The following is a 16,235-nucleotide window of genomic DNA, read 5'->3' as shown; positions in this document are numbered from 1 at the left end:
ATGTTGTATTACCTCCTTGTTCTATTCTATCAAGTTATTTTTCACTATTCTATTTTTTTCTACGAACTTTTTTATTATTCTACATTTCTCTATTACTCTCTCTTTTCTCTATTATCTACTAAATTGTTTCCTTCATGCTCCTACATCTCTCTTTATTAAGCTAATTGGGATACCCTATATAGTAGCAGCTTAATTTATACTCAATTAATAATCAATGAATTTATGCTGTAATATCCTTTAATTGGTGAATATATAATTAGAATCAACACATGTCAGATTTTTTTCATTATCACTATTATTTTTATTATTATTATTCTAAGTTGAAAAAAATATTGCTGGATTTGCAACATTGAGGCCCCAGCACTCCCTCCGCTACCAAACTAGATCCCACTCGCTTCTCTTATCGCATTTTCCTAATTTACCAACAACACACAATTTATACCGAGCAAATATTCAGTTTATTTCAATGATTTTACTTCCAATCGCCTAACTTCAATGGCTGTCTGTGTGTTATTTAGCAAAGTCACAATGCAATATAATTTCGCTCAAACTAGCAGGACGATTTTTTATAAGCATGTCCTTGTCATTACATTAATTAGTCAGCTTCTTGCCTTATCAGCTAATATTCCTACCCTTCGCCTTAATTAATATGCCATAAGATATACGTCTATGATTGCCTATTCTAAGATGCTTTCGCCTTTCATATTAATTATTTCCAAAGGCTAAAAAGAAGATTAATCGTGTTCTAATGCCTGTTTTCTTAGGTTCATGGTAAAGAAGAATGATTAAACTACCACCAGGGTCATTAAACTACCCCTGGAAATGCTTAAAACTCCTATAAAAGCCTTGTTAAATATGTGTGTTCTTGCGCGTCTATATATATATAAAATGGTTCAAGAATCTCAAAGCTTTCCCGGAATCTTGTATATTTTAAGTATCCGGGTGTTAATGACTGTTTTCTTAGGTTCATGGTAAAGAAGAATGATTAAACTACCACCAGGGTCATTAAACTACCCCTGGAAATGCTTAAAACTCTTATAAAAGCCTTGTCAAATATGTGTGTTCTTGGGCGCCTCAATATATATGGTTCAAGAATCTCAAGGCTTTCCCGGAATCTTGTATATTTTAAGTATCCGAGTGTTAATGACTGTTTTCTTAGGTTCATGGTACAGAAGAATTATTAAACTACCACCAGGGTCTTTAAACTACCCCTGGAAATGCTTAAAACTCCTATAAAAGCCTTGTCAAATATGTGTACGCTTGGCAACGCTTGAAGTGTTTAAAAGATCGCTCAAGAATCTCAAGGCTTTCCCGGAATCTTGTATATATTAAGTATCCGAGTGTTAATGACTGTTTTCTTAGGTTCTTGGTACAGAAGAGTGATTAAACTACCACCAGGGTCTTTAAACTACCCCTGGAAATGCTTAAAACTCCTATAAAAGCCTTGTCAAATATGTGTACGCTTGGCAACGCTAGAAGTGTTTAAAAGATCGCTCAAGAATCTCAAGGCTTTCCCGGAATCTTGTATATTTTAAGTATCCGGGTGTTAATGACTGTTTTCTTAGGTTCATGGTACAGAAGAGTGATTAAACTACCACCAGGGTCATTAAACTACCCCTGGAAATGCTTAAAACTCATATAAAAGCCTTGTCAAATATGGCTGTTCAAGAATCTCAAGGCTTTCCCGAAATCTTGTATATTTTAAGTATCCGAGTGTTAATGCCTGTTTTCTTAGGTTCATGGTACAGAAGAGTGATTAAACTACCACCAGGGTCATTAAACTACCCCTGGAAATGCTTAAAACTCATATAAAAGCCTTGTCAAATATGTGTACGCTTGGCAACGCTAGAAGTGTTTAAAAGATCGCTCAAGAATCTCAAGGCTTTCCCGGAATCTTGTATATTTTAAGTATCCGGGTGACTGTTTTCTTAGGTTCATCGTAAAGAAGAATGATTAAACTACCACCAGGGCCTTTAAACTACCCCTGGAAATGCTTAAAACTCATATAAATGCCTTGTCAAATATGTGTTCTTGACGCCAATAGAAATGATTAAGAAAATGGCTCTGGAATCTCAAGGCTTTCCCGGAATCTCGTATTATTTTAAGTATCCGGGGTTTGGTCTTGCTCAAGTAGACTTTATTGGGTACATAACTATACGGGTGACCTCGGCTGGACTAAGTAATAAATGTACACTAAATACAACTATAATACACTAGATACAACTATAATACACCGCCTATAACAATCTAAATATAAAACTGTCAAACATATAGCGCCCCGTTGCAAAGGCTGAGAGTTCTTGGCGCCTATCTGATAGTGAAATGTATAGGAGATAATGATGCACTAAGTAATAAATGTAATACAACTATAATACACTAGATACAACTATAATACACCGCCTGTGACAATCAAAATATAAAACTGTCAAAAATATAGCGCCCCGTTGCAAAGGCTGAGAGTTCTTGGCGCCTATCTGATAGTGAAATGAATAAAACATAATGATGCACTAAGTAATAAATGTAATACAATTATAATACACTAGATACAACTATAATACACCGCCTGTGATAATGAAAATATAAGACTGTCAAAAATATAGCGCCCCGTTGCAAAGGCTGAGAGTCCTTGGCGCCTATCTGATAGTGAAATGAATAAAAGATAATGATGCACTAAGTAATAAATGTAATACAATTATAATACACTAGATACAACTATAATACACCTCCTGTGACAATCAAAATATAAGACTGTCAAAGCATAACAGCGCCCCGTTGCAAAGGCTGAGAGTTTGGCGCCTATCTGATCGTGGCTTCCTGGTACTCTCGTGGCCGCGGGTTCGACTCCCCCTGACCCTCACCATGCCCAAGCGGCCGTGCCCCTTCGAGGACGACCTCAGCCCCCGGGCCAAGGTGCAGGCGGGGCCGTGGGGCGCCAGGCTGGGGGGCAAGAGGCGGGAGGTGTACGGTGAGCAGCGCCTCCACACACACACACACACACACTCGTCACCCCGTCCCCTGACACACTCCCCGCCGCCCCGCCCTCACGACGCCACGCTGACACACGCCAGGAGTGAGCCCCTTGCCGGCATGACCTTCACCACCCACTAACTGGACTCGTAAAAGCTCCATCGTGCGTGCCCTACTTAGCCTGTCCATGACACCATCCCCAACCTGTACACAAAGGGACGTGGGTACAGTCACTCCAGCCTCCAAAAGATTACATTTATCCTGTACTGTGTCTCATAATATCTCACAAAACTCATTCAGAAAACAAATACACACTTGTCACACCAACACTAACAATTACACTTGATTCACTTCCCTCCCCTGCACACCCGGCTCCCCTGTCCCCCCAACAGCCAACACAAATATGCTACACAGTGACCACACAATGATGCAATATGTAAACCTACCCCTCCCCCCCCCAGACCGCACACTGACGCTGCTGTTCTCCGGCGCCAAGAATGTGACCAACAACAACACCCCGGAGGTGATGGACGCCTCGCCCACTGCCACTGCCACCGCTGCCTCACCCACCTCCCTGCAGCAGCTCCTCCTCACCCCCCACGGCACCCTCGCCAAGCCACCACAAGACATGCAGGTGGGTGTTGCCATGACGACCTCTTGTGGCTCTACCTCTTACTTGACTTTCTATCACAGTAATATCATCATCATCATCATTTCGTTTACTGTCCGTTTTCAGTCTTCCTGGGTGGCGGCTGGACGCTTTATGGCTCTCCTCCATTCTACTCTGTCTTCTGCCCAATGCTTATCCAATCCCGTCAGTGCCAAGTCTTCCTGTATACACCTTCTCCATGTTTTCCTAGGTCTACCAACTGGTCTCCTTCCTTCTACCTCCAATCTCTCCAAAACTCACAATACTGTATCCTCCCCTGCTCTCTTTCTCCTCCATTCTACTGTCTTCTGCCTGATGCTCATCCAATGCCGTCTTCCTGTATACACCTTCTCCATGTTTTCCTAGGTCTACCAACTGGCCTCATTCCTTCCACCTCCAATCTCTCCAAAACTACCAGTAATATAATAATGATAATAATTGTATGTTATGAATAGATTGAAGGAAACTTGGGAGAGGAAGAACTTTGTAGTTACTAATGAATTCAGACTTAGGACAGGTATTAGTGAGGTTAATTAGTGTTGACAGCTACGTATATAAAAATGTAAAATGAAATAATGACAACTACAGTAATATCTTGAACCACCACCACCACTACTACTACTACTACTACTACTACTACTACTACTACTACTACTACTACTACTACTACTTACCACCACTACTAATAATAATAATACCACTTACTAACCCTTCTATAACTAAATGATGCAAGACTGGAAGCAAAAAATACAAGCTGTTAGTAAGTCATAAATTAACATTAAGTTAGTGAGGGTTAAGTTGGTGGGGGTTAAGTTAGTGGGGGTTAAGTTAGTGGGGGTTAAGTTAGTGGGGGTTAAGTTAATGGGGCTAAGTTAGTGAGGGTTGAGTTAGTGGGGGTTGAGTTAGTGGGGGTTGAGTTAGTGGGGGTTAAGTTAGTGGGGGTTAAGTTAGTGGTGGTTAAGTTAGTGGGGGTTAAGTTAGTGGGGGTTAAGTTAGTGGTGGTTAAGTTAGTGGGGGTTAAGTTAGTGGGGGTTAAGTTAGTGGGGGTTAAGTTAGTGGGACTAAGTTAGTGGGGGTTAAGTTAATGGGGTTAAGTTAGTGGGGGTTAAGTTAGTGGGGGTTAAGTTAGTGAGGGTTAAGTTAGTAAGGGTTAAGTTAGTGGGGGTTAAGTTAGTGAGGGTTAACTTAGTGGGGTTGAGTTAGTGAGGGTTAAGTTAGTGGGGTTAAGTTGGTGGGGTTAAGTTAGTGGGGGTTAAGTTAGTGGGGGGTTAAGTTAGTGTGGGTTAAGTTAGTGGGGGTTGAGTTAGTGGGGTTAAGTTAGTGGTTAAGTTAATGGGGGTTGAGTTAGTGGGGGTTGAGTTTGTGGGGTTGAGTTAGTGGGGGTTGAGTTAGTGGGGTTAAGTTAGTGGGGTTAGTTAGTGGGGTTGAGTTAGTGGGGTTAAGTTAGTGGGGTTGAGTTAGTGGGGTTGAGTTAGTGGGGTTGAGTTAGTGGGGTGAAGTGAGTGGGGGTTGAGTTAGTGGGGGTTAAGTTAGTGAGGGTTAAGTTGGTGGGGGTTAAGTTAGTGGGGGTTAAGTTAGTGGGGGATGAGTTATTGTGGGTTAAGTTAGTGGGGGTTAAGTTAGTGGGGGTTAGTTAGTGGGGTTAGTGGGGGATAAGTTAGTGGGGGTTAAGTTAGTGGGGTTAAGTTAGTGGGGTTAAGTTAGTGAGGGTTAAGTTAGTGGGGTTAAGTTAGTGGGGTTAAGTTAGTGGGGTTAAGTTAGTGGGGTTAAGTTAGTGGGGTTAAGTTAGTGGGGGTTAAGTTAGTGAGGGATGAGTTAGTGAGGGTTAAGTTAGTGGGGTTTAAGTTAGTGGGGGTTAAGTTAGTGGGGTTAAGTTAGTGGGGTTAAGTTAGGGGGGGTAAGTTAGTGTGGGGTTAAGTTGGTGGGGTTAAGTTAGTGGGGTTAAGTTCGTGGGGGTTATGTTTGTGTGGGTTAAGTTGGTGGGGGTTAAGTTAGTGGGGGTTAAGTTGGTGGGGTTAAGTTGGTGGGGTTAAGTTGGTGGGGTTAAGTTGGTGGGGTTAAGTTGGTGGGGGTTAAGTTAGTGGGGTTAAGTTGGTGGGGTTAAGTTGGTGGGGTTAAGTTGGTGGGGGTTAAGTTGGTGGGGGTTTAGTTTGTGGTGGTTAAGTTGGTGGGGGTTAAGTTGGTGGGGGTTAAGTTAGTGGGGGTTAAGTTAGTGGGGGTTAAGTTAGTGGGGGTTTAGTTAGTGGGGGTTAAGTTAGTGGGGGTTAAGTTAGTGGGGGTTAAGTTAGTGGGGGTTAAGTTAGTGGGGGTTAAGTTAGTGGGGGTTAAGTTAGTGAGGGTTAAGTTAGTGGGGGTTAAGTTAGTGGGGGTTAAGTTAGTGGGGGTTAAGTTGGTGAGGGTTGTGGACTTTCTTTTTTGTTTATATACTTAATCTACTTCTGTTACTATAAAATAAGAAAAAACAGTAAATTTGTCTTCCTATTAACCTTGAGCAGTGAAATACCCCCCGCCTCCTCACCCCATACCCCCATTCCAGGCTCTCCCGGCACTGCGCAGTCAGCCGGCGACCCTCAGTGCGTGTGTGGGGTGCCGGCGTGTATCCCCGGACCTCCTGGCCTGCTGCCACTACTGTGAGTGCCGGCTGTGTGAGGACTGCCAGCGTGCTTGTCACTTCTGTGGGGGGAGCTTCTGCCCTAAGTGTTCCCTGGCAGTGTGAGTGATCCGAGGGTTTTTTCTTCGTTTTTTCTTGGTGATCTGTATTTTTCTCTCTGTTTTTTTCTTGGTGATTGTTTTTTTCTGGATTTTTCGTAGTGTTTTTTTTGTTTTTTCTTGATCTTTTTTTTTTGTTTTTTCTTGGTGATCTGTATTTTTCTCCATTTTTTTCTCCTTCGTTTTTTCTTGGTGATCTGTATTTTTCTCCATTTTTTTCTCCTTCGTTTTTTCTTGGTGATCTGTATTTTTCTCCATTTTTTTCTCCTTCGTTTTTTCTTGGTGATCTGTATTTTTCTCCATTTTTTTCTCCTACGTTTTTTCTTGGTGATCTGTATTTTTCTCCATTTTTTCTCCTAGGATCTGTTTTTTCTTGGTTTTCTTTTTCTGTTTTTTCTCCTCGTTTTTCTTGGTGATCTGTATTTTCTCCATTTTTCTATGTTTTCTTGGTGATCTGTATTTTTCTCCATTTTTTTCTCCTATGTTTTTTCTTGGTGATCTGTATTTTTCTCCATTTTTTTCTCCTATGTTTTTTCTTGGTGATCTGTATTTTTCTCCATTTTTTTCTCCTACGTTTTTTCTTGGTGATCTGTATTTTTCTCCATTTTTTCTATTTTTTCTTAGTGATCTGTTTTTTTTCTGTTTTTTCTTGGTGATCTGTTTTTTCTATGTTTTTTCTTAAGGATCTGTTTTTTTTCTTTACCTTTTTTTCTTTATATTATTATCTTTTTATCTTTTTTTTATTTTACTGTATTATTTGTTTTACTTTTTGTTTTAGGTCGGTTGTTAATTTTAAAGAAGCATGCTAGTTAGCTCATGAATTAAAAAATATATATGTTAGTTTTTCTCATTCATTTAAAAGAAAGGCTGAGAGTTTGTTCATTCAAAAGGATATTTGCATCAATTAGCTCAGTATAGTATAGCTAAGCACATAAGTATCTCTCTCTACTTAACTGTGAAAATCAAACACTTTTAACTAAACTGACTCAAACATGGAATTAAAAAGCCAAACTTGCCACAGAACTGCTAATAAATACTAATATGATGCCTAAAAAAATCTGGCATTAATATTTGATAGTTCTGAGCAACACTAATCTTTTGTGTATCAGGACACCTCTCCTCCCGAAACTCACCTATCTTTCGGCCACCTCTTTGGATTCTTTTTAGGAGCAGTGAGTAGCGGGCTTTTTTTTTATTAATGTTTGTTTTGTGTGTGCCCTTGAACTGTCTCCTTTGCTGTAAAAAAAAAAAAAAAAAAAAAAAAAAAAATCTGTTTATAAGCTTTAAGCATCATTAATCTCCTCCTAATCTCCCCACAGGTACCTTCAGGAGGAGCGAGTTGTCTGCCTAAGTTGCTGTTGATGGGAAGGGTTTTCATTCTGGTCGTTTTTTAATATTACTGGTTTGTAGTGTGGTTAATTTATGAATAAAATAATATATTTGTATTGGATCTTGTCTTTATTTCCCTCAGAGAGATGAAAAGCACTTCCCGCAATCATAGCTTCTCCTTCGTACAGCTGGATTTTTGTGTCAATTTTCTTAATACATAAAAATACTTCTGGTATATTAATTTGCCATGATAAAACCAATGTTCCAATAAGGTGCGCTCTTCCCTGTTATGGGGGGCTTCGTGGTGCAGTGGTTAGCACACTCGGCTCACAACTGAGAGAGCTCGGGTTCGATTCCCGGGCGAAGTGGAAAAGTTTGGGCGGCTTTTCCGATACCCTGCACCCCTGTCCACCCAGCAGTGAATGGGTACCAGGTATTAATCGGGGGTTGTGTCCCATCTCCTGGGATCTGTTTCCTTCTATAATTCCTTCCCCTTCTGTCTCTCTCCGGTCTATGACCACAGATGTTGCGCCAACTAAACCAAACTTTTTTCTTCCCTCTTACCAATCATGATCCTTTGGCTTGATTATAAATGCAAACACTTCTCACATACATAGTTTCTCCTTTGAAAAGCTGTACTATTATGTAACTTTTCTGAATACATAAAAATAATTGACATCTTTTTTTAATTTACTCTAACACAGCAAAAGTTATCAGAAGCTGCACTTTCCCTGGCACCAATCAGCTTCCCACAATCATAGCTTCTCCTTATAAAGCTGTATTTGTATATCATTTTTCTTAATATGTGAAAATAATTCTATGTTAATTTACCCTGATACTGCCAACGTTCTTATAAGCTGCACTCTCCCAAGCACCGATCGTTAATTTTTGGCTTAATTCTTAATACAAACACTTCCCAGACTCTATTTGTTCTTCATAAAACTGTATTTGTGTGTCATTTTCCTTAATACATAAAAATACTCCTGACATGCTGTAAGTTACTCTATTACAGCCAACCGTATTACTTTTTACTTTTTACTTTAGGAGCAGTGAGTAGCGGGCTTTTTTATTTATTATTGTTTTCTTTTTTTGTGTGCCCTTGAGCTGCCTCCTTAGTTGTAAAAAAAAAAAAAAAAAAAAAAAAAAAAAAAAATGCTGCACTCTCCCCCTCACCAATCACAATTCTTTGGCTTACTCATTAACACAAACCCTTACACTAACACACGCATTGGTCCACTGCCAAATAGGAACTCTTTTTTTTAAGTGGTTAAGTACACTTGGCAGACTGCTAACTCCATTCCTGTGACCAAGTTATTTGAGCAAGTATTGTCTTGATTATGAAGACTTAATCTGTTTGTTAGGTCAAGGGATGGAAGTGGTTGGAGGCTGAGCGAGAGAGAAAGGAAGAGAGAGACAGACAGAGAGAGAGGTTGAGAAAGGGAGAGAAGTTGAAAGAGAGAGAGACTGAGAGAGGGAGAGAGAGAGAGGGGTTGAAACAGAGAGAGAGAGAGAGGGGGGTTAAAAGAGAAAGAGAGGGGTTGAAAGAGAGGGGTTGAAAGAGAGAGAGAGAGAGAGAGAGAGAGAGAGAGGGGTTGAAAGAGAAAGAGAGAGAGAGAGAGAGAGAGAGAGAGAGAGAGAGAGAGAGAGAGAGAGAGAGAGAGAGAGAGAGAGAGATAATATGGCTTACAATGCATAAAAACTGACTATCTGACATCTATGCAAATCATTAAAAGTCACTTGAGCAAACATTTCATTCACTTTTAAACTTGGTCAAGGAATAGAAGTAGTTTGCTGTATCTACACACACTACTATGGCTAAAGAATGCATCAAATTTAACTATACCTGATACACACAAACATATACTTAACTTAACCCGGTAGCCGCGGGGATCATGTTTCTTAAAGGCCCTTCCCTCTAAGCGAGAAAAGTGAGAAAGAATCATCACTCACGCAAACCATTTCATAATATATATCAACGCATTTGTGATCAGTTTATGTATCATCTATTTTTTGGGGATTATATCATGGCACAAATTTGGCCCGTCGCTGGTACACGGTAAAGCCACAAATTTGGCCCGTCACTGGTACACGGTAAAGCCATAAATTTGACCCGTCACTGGTACACGGTAAAGCCACAAATTTGGCCCGTCGCTGGTACACGGTAAAGCCACAAATTTGTCCCGTTGCTGGTACACGGTAAAGCCACAAATTTGTCCCGTCGCTGGTACACGGTAAAGCCACAAATTTGTCCCGTTGCTGGTACACGGTAAAGCCACAAATTTGTCCCGTCGCTGGTACACGGTAAAGCCACAAATTTGTCCCGTCGCTGCTACACGGTAAAGCCACAAATTTGGCCCGTCACTGGTACACGGTAAAGCCACAAATTTGGCCCGTCGCTGCTACCGGGTTAATCACACACTAAAAGAAATCAAGGTTAACTTCTACACAAGCGATACACTTCAAATATAACCTCAAGCTACCAAATACGTCAAGGTTAAAGAAGCTGCTACAATGTCAAGCATAATATAACAAACTAATGCAAATGTAAAGTCTAGTACAGTGAACAATAATGGAAAATCAGGTAACAAGCTGAGTAACGTAACAAATCATAATGGGCTAACTTAACAAATCGTGCTACACAGAGAAGTCATTACCAGAGTTGATCATTAGCACACACACACACACACACACACACACACATACACACATACACAAAGCTGCAGGAGTGTGCTGTTTTGCTTCCTGCTGCTACATAAAAAAGAGAATGTAATAGGAAATTGACCCCTATTTCGTCCACCTCTTTGGATTCTTTTAAGGAGCAGCGAGGAGCGGGCTTTTTTTTGCTTATTATTTGTTTACGTTTTTTGTGTGCCCTTGAGCTGTCTAATTTGTTGTGATAAAAAAATAAAATAAAAAATGTCGCTGATGACAAAATAAGCTTCATGGGAGAAAAAGATTAAAAGAAAAAAAAGTAGTAATGCAAGATAACTTTCCACCATTGGCAACACCACAATTTATACTGACGAGGGTAAAGAAGAAGAGAAAATCGCAACACACGTGACATGGCAACACTTTCAACACTTCCGCAACCATCAGCAACACAAGACTTGCTTACTCAACAAGGAAGAAAAAGAAAAAAATAGAGGAAAACACAAACGAACAAAAAAAGAAAAATGTAAAACTCTCAACACTTCAACACAACAGCAACACACATTCACTCAACAAGAACAACGAGAGAGGAAGCAAAACATGGCAACACTCACTCACTCAACTAGGAAAAAAAAAAAAAAAAAAAAAAAAAAAACGTAAATGCAACACACTCAACACATCAACAACACGAAACTCACTTACTTTGACGCGAGGTACTTTGCCACATGCCCCTTAAGCACCCCAACCACCAGCACCATGTGGAGGCCCAAGGCGGCGTACACACTCCCATCGGAGGCAACGCTCTTGTACCACGGAGACCCCAGACTAAGGATAAGCGCGATGACCCCAACCGTATAGACGAAGAAACCCGAGAGCGAATGCCACGAGCGTAGAGTCCTCAGCGGCAGCACGTTCGCGATTAGCTTGGGGTATTTCGCGAAGATGCCGCCGCTGAGCTGAACCCAGAGAAGTATCGACGCGAGACACCCCAGACAGCCGTGCCATGACGTTAGATGTGGTTTGTTGTTCGCCTCCTTCGTGAAGTATATAGCGGCCCACCCCAGGCCATGCACTGTCGCCACTGTCGCAAGGAGAGCCCAGTGTGTTGTGACCTTGGTGCTGTGGGGCTGCCCGGATGCAAGGCCTGACTTGGAGAAGGTGTACATGGCTTCCGTCATGAACCCGGTGTACTGGAAGACCGATATGTTATGAGGATTGAGGATTTACGCATGAGATGTAAAGATTGTTCTCTCTCTCTCTCTCTCTCTCTCTCTCTGTCTCTCTCTCTGGCTGACAGTAGTGAAACGTCCTGAGCATAAATCAACAAAGAAAGCCTTCACTGTGTTGTATAGAAAGTCTCATTTGGTAAGGAAGCATATATGATTTTTCTGAGTCAAGACATATGGTAACTGTTTGTAGCTTTGTTAGGTTAAGCTTAGGGTATCTTCAAACACATAATAGGTAACAGCTTATGGCACAAAATAACAAAGAATGACTTCACTCAGTAAGGAAGCATGTATGATTTTTCTGAATCAAGACTTACGGTAACGTTTTTTATTTTGTTAGGTTAGGTTAGTTCAAGTTAAGAGTATCTTCACACACATGATGGCCAGCACCTCAAGGTATAAATCAACAAAGAATGACCTCACTTTGCTGTATAGAAAGTCTCATTAGGAAGGAAGCATGTATGGATTTTCTGAGTCAAGACCTGTGGTAACTGTTTGGGGTTTTGTTAGGTTAAGTTTAGGGTATCTTCAAACACATGATAGCCAGCACCTTATGGAATAAATCGACAAAGAATGACCTCATTTTGTTGTATAGAAAGTCACATTAGGAAGGAAGCATATATGAATTTTCTGAGTCAAGACATATGGTATCTGTTTGTAATTTTGTTAGGTTAGGTTAAGTTTAGGGTATCTTCAAACACATGATAGCCAGCACCTCATGGTATAAATCAACAAAGAATGACCTCACTTTGTTGTATAGAAAGTCACATTAGGAAGGAAGCATATATGAATTTTCTGAGTCTAGACCTATAGGTAGTGTTTGTTTTGGTTTTGGTAAGTTAGGTTAGGTTAAGTTTAGGGAAGCTTCAAACACAGGAAAAGTTTGGAAACTTTTGTTACTGTCAGCGCAACATCTGTAGTCATATGCCGGAGAGAGACAGAAGGGGAAGGAATTATAGAAGAAGGGAACAGATCCCAGGAGACGGGACACAACCCCCGATTAATACCTGTTACCCATTCACTGCTGGGTGGACAGGGGCGTAGGGTATCGGAAAAGCCGCCCAAATTGTTCCACTCCGCCCGGGAATCGAACCTGGGCTCTCTGGGTTGTGAATCTTCAAACACATGATAGCCAGAACCTTATGGTATAAATCAACAAAGAATGACCTACCGCCAGGGTCATGAGGAAGGGGTGCCAGGAGAAGAGGGAGGAGCCGGGCCGTGCCAGGTATGTGATGAAGAGCACAAAGGCTCCACACCCTCCAAGACGCAGCACTTTGTTCACCATCGTGTCAAGAGGAACGGTAATGCCTGGTGAGTTAGGTTAGGTTAGTGTTGGGTAGATTTATTTAGCATCTTTGGTTTAGTATAAATTATAAATTATCAGTAGTGCAGGGTTGCGGTAGTGCGGTCCCATTTTTTTCTTTCCCAGTGCAGCACGTGGTGTGCGGTACTGTGGTAGTGGTAGCCAAAATAAAAAATACTTCAGTGCCTATCCTGGCTACCCAAACAGTGAAACATGCTTAAAATAGTACAATGAAAATTCATCCGCCACCACAGACAGGTCTGGGGTTGAAATGCCCAGCACCGCGCGGGTTAAAGAAGACTCCCAGTGTAGTAGTTTAGTCTGTTTAGTATTTAATTTTGAACAATAACTGAAAAGTCAGAATGACTGAATCACTGATTCTGATGACTGATAGCGACTGACTGATTGAGTCAGATTTACTGTAAAAAAAACATTTCTGTGAGCAGCACGCCGCGCTGCAAATGTTGTCTTCGCTAGTTTTCAAAGTACCGCAAAAAAGTACTGCAGGATTTTTTAGTGTGGTCTGTGGTAGTGCGATATTTTCTGAAATTTTGCGGTAGTGTGGTACTTTTTTTGTGATGCAGTACTACCGCACTTGCCCATCTCTGTGAATTATGATAGCGTCTTTTTATTGTATTTTTTTTTTTAACTTTTTAGTATGTAGGACTGACGAAGTGCTCCACCCGAACTGCCTGTAAGTTAGGTTAGGTTACGTTAGGTTCATTTAGCTTAGATAATGTAATGTTTCTGGTACGTTAGGTTCATTTAGCTTAAATTATGTTACTGGTAAGTTAGGTTAGGTTACGTTAGGTTCAGTTAGCTTAAATTATGTTACTGGTAAGTTAGGTTAGGTTATGTTAGGTTCGGTTAGCTTAAATTATGTTACTGGTAAGTTAGGTTACGTTACGTTAGGTTCAGTTAGCTTAGATAATGTAATGTTTCTGGTACATTAGGTTCAGTTAGCTTAGATAATGTAATGTTTCTGGTACGTTAGGTTCAGTTAGCTTAGATAATGTAATGTTTCTGGTACATTAGGTTCAGTTAGCTTAGATAATGTAATGTTTCTGGTTACGTTAGGTTAGGTTAACATAGATAATGTAATGTTACTGATGTTAAAAAACTTCCTTACATGTCTCAAAAAATCACCAAATCACCAAATAACCTCTTAAATCACCTAAAATTATCTCTTATTAATTACCAAGAGAATCACTTTCACGTTACCCAGACAAGTCCCGTTGAGCTGAGAGTTCTTGTGCTTGTGAGGTGTCTGTGGCGGGCTGATAAGCTGCCTATCTCTGCTCCCTGCTTGTCACTGTTACTTGCAGACTCAAGGGCTGGGCTGTGATGAAGGTCAGGAGAGCTTGTTGACCTTTCATCTCATCTCTCTATCTTTATCTTTCCTCTCTCAGCTCCATTTTTCCTCCTGTTATCTAGTATTTCCTCAAGTCTTATTTTCCTTCCTCCACCTCTTCAGTAGACTCTAACACGTCCTCTGGAAAGCAAAAGGAATTATGTTAAGTGTTCTAATAAGCATCTTTACTTTTTATCTCAATCTTTCCTCCTGTTATCTAGTATTTCCTCAAGTCTTATTTTCCTTCCTCCACCTCTTCAGTAGACTCTAACACGTCCTCTGGAAAGCAAAAGGAATTATGTTAAGAGGTCTAATAAGCATCTTTACTTTTTATCTCAATCTTTCCTCTCATTTTCATCTTTATCTCTCCTCTCTCCTCTTCACACACGTTTATCTCCGTTCTTCCTCACCTCAGCCTTATTTCCCTTCCTCCACCTCTTCAACAGATACTAACACACTCCCTGGAAAGTTAAAACCATGATATAAAGTACAGCATAGGCATGACAAGACAGAAAGAGGGAAAAAATACATGAAAAAATAATCTGTTTCACACACGTTTATCTCCCTTGTTCCTCACCTCAGCCTTATTTCCCTTCCTCCACCTCTTCAACAGATACTAACACACTCCCTGGAAAGTTAAAACCATGATATAAAGTACAGCATAGGCATGACAAGGCAGAAAGAGGGAAAAAATACATGAAAAAATAAACTCTGTCTTCACATATCTCATTTATCTCCCTTATTTCTCACCTCTGTTCTCTTTCCTCTTCCTCCACCGCTTCAACAGAAACTAGCACACTCCCTGAAAAGTTAAAGCCATGATAGAAGTGGTATAATAAGCATGACGTGGCAGAATAAGGAAAAAAATACATGAAAAATAATCTGTTTCACAGTTTATCGGCCCCGCCCACAGCAGCCTCCTCCACCTCTTCAACAGATACTAACACACTCTTACGCATGTGGCTCTTGTTAATTAATTACTACTATGTTTTTGTGGCCATGTGTGGTGGTGAACGTTATTTTTTGACTGATAATTACCCACAGATGATTAATTCTTACGCATGTGGCTCTTGTTAATTAATTACTACTATGTTTTTGTGGCCATATGTGGTGGTGAACGTTATTTTTTGACTGATAATTGATTTTTTTATTCTTGTGTTCTTGTGTTGGTCCCAGGTCAGTAGTAGGCGTGGGATTGTCTTTGTAACGGCTCCCACTTATGATTTATATTTAATTCTTGATTGGCGTTGTGTCTTTTAGCCTTGTTCAATTTTCTTTTTTCTTCTGTTCCAAAAAAACTTGTCCTTAGTATCGCGTATTTAAGCCCCGTTGGTAAGACAGACTCCATTGATGACGCAATCACAACAAATAACAGCTGATCTCCATTCGCTTTAGCCGACTCAAGAGTTATAAAAGGAAAATGCTATGTGATCCAGGTCTAAATAGCCATCAATCAGACCCTCAAGCTATCGATAAAGGGCAGAAGTGTATTATTATAAGCCGTGCGACGAGAGAAGCGTGAAGAGTCATTTAAAATAGTAGCTTGTGTTGTGTTTGTCTGGCGCGTTTCTGAGAATTCGCCGGTTTTAGAATTTTAACTCCATTGTGGTTTTTATGTGTGGTTTTAGTGCGTGTTTTAGGGCGTGTAAATTGACGTGGCTTTACTCACATATCCTGGCCAGTAAATAAACCAGTAAAATAAGGAATACAAAGGAAGGAAGGCAAGGATATCATGCACTCGGTTTTCCATATCCTAACCAGTATTGAATGACCTAAGGGATACCAAGGAAGAGAAGAAGATATCCTAACCAATATTGAGTGATCTAAAGGATACGAAGGAAGGAAGGCAAGGATATCATGCACTCGGTTTTCCATATAAGGCAAGGATATCATGCACTCGGTTTTCCATATCCTAACCAGTATTGAGTGACCTAAGGGATACCAAGGAAGAGAAGAAGATATCCTAACCAGTATTGAGTGATCTAAAGGATACGAAGGAAGGAAGGCAAGGATATCATGCACTCGGTTTTCCATATCCTAACCAGTATT

At 40.5% G+C, this 16,235-nt stretch overlaps 2 protein-coding genes across 5 annotated transcripts; one reads left to right on the top strand and one right to left on the bottom strand.

Moving 5' to 3' along the window:
- Positions 1 to 2,764: 2,764 nt before the first annotated feature.
- LOC126985704 (apoptosis regulatory protein Siva-like) lies at positions 2,765 to 7,771 on the top strand. The gene is made up of 4 exons (XM_050840860.1): positions 2,765 to 2,965; positions 3,429 to 3,601; positions 6,153 to 6,328; positions 7,645 to 7,771. The coding sequence occupies exons 1-4, from the start codon at positions 2,860 to 2,862 to the stop codon at positions 7,685 to 7,687; spliced, it is 498 nt and encodes a 165-aa protein (XP_050696817.1). The 5' UTR covers positions 2,765 to 2,859; the 3' UTR covers positions 7,688 to 7,771.
- A 2,126-nt stretch (positions 7,772 to 9,897) lies between these two features.
- LOC126985703 (transmembrane reductase CYB561D2-like) lies at positions 9,898 to 15,065 on the bottom strand. Of its 4 annotated transcripts, none has more exons than XM_050840858.1 (5): positions 14,937 to 15,054; positions 14,764 to 14,814; positions 14,057 to 14,327; positions 12,701 to 12,840; positions 9,898 to 11,493 (listed from the first exon to the last, which is right to left on the bottom strand). In XM_050840858.1, the coding sequence occupies exons 4-5, from the start codon at positions 12,815 to 12,817 to the stop codon at positions 11,002 to 11,004; spliced, it is 609 nt and encodes a 202-aa protein (XP_050696815.1). In that variant the 5' UTR covers positions 12,818 to 12,840; positions 14,057 to 14,327; positions 14,764 to 14,814; positions 14,937 to 15,054; the 3' UTR covers positions 9,898 to 11,001. The 4 variants fall into 4 exon arrangements, with proteins under 4 accessions (XP_050696815.1, XP_050696816.1, XP_050696813.1 ...); XM_050840859.1 differs by lacking the exon at positions 14,764 to 14,814 and adding an exon at positions 14,597 to 14,647 and having other exon boundaries at positions 14,034 to 14,327; XM_050840856.1 differs by lacking the exon at positions 14,764 to 14,814 and adding an exon at positions 14,597 to 14,647.
- Positions 15,066 to 16,235: the final 1,170 nt, after the last annotated feature.

The sequence above is a fragment of the Eriocheir sinensis genome, chromosome 60, assembly GCF_024679095.1.
Source record: "Eriocheir sinensis breed Jianghai 21 chromosome 60, ASM2467909v1, whole genome shotgun sequence".
Taxonomy (NCBI): domain Eukaryota; kingdom Metazoa; phylum Arthropoda; class Malacostraca; order Decapoda; family Varunidae; genus Eriocheir; species Eriocheir sinensis.
This window is presented reverse-complemented; position numbering and strand designations above follow the sequence as displayed.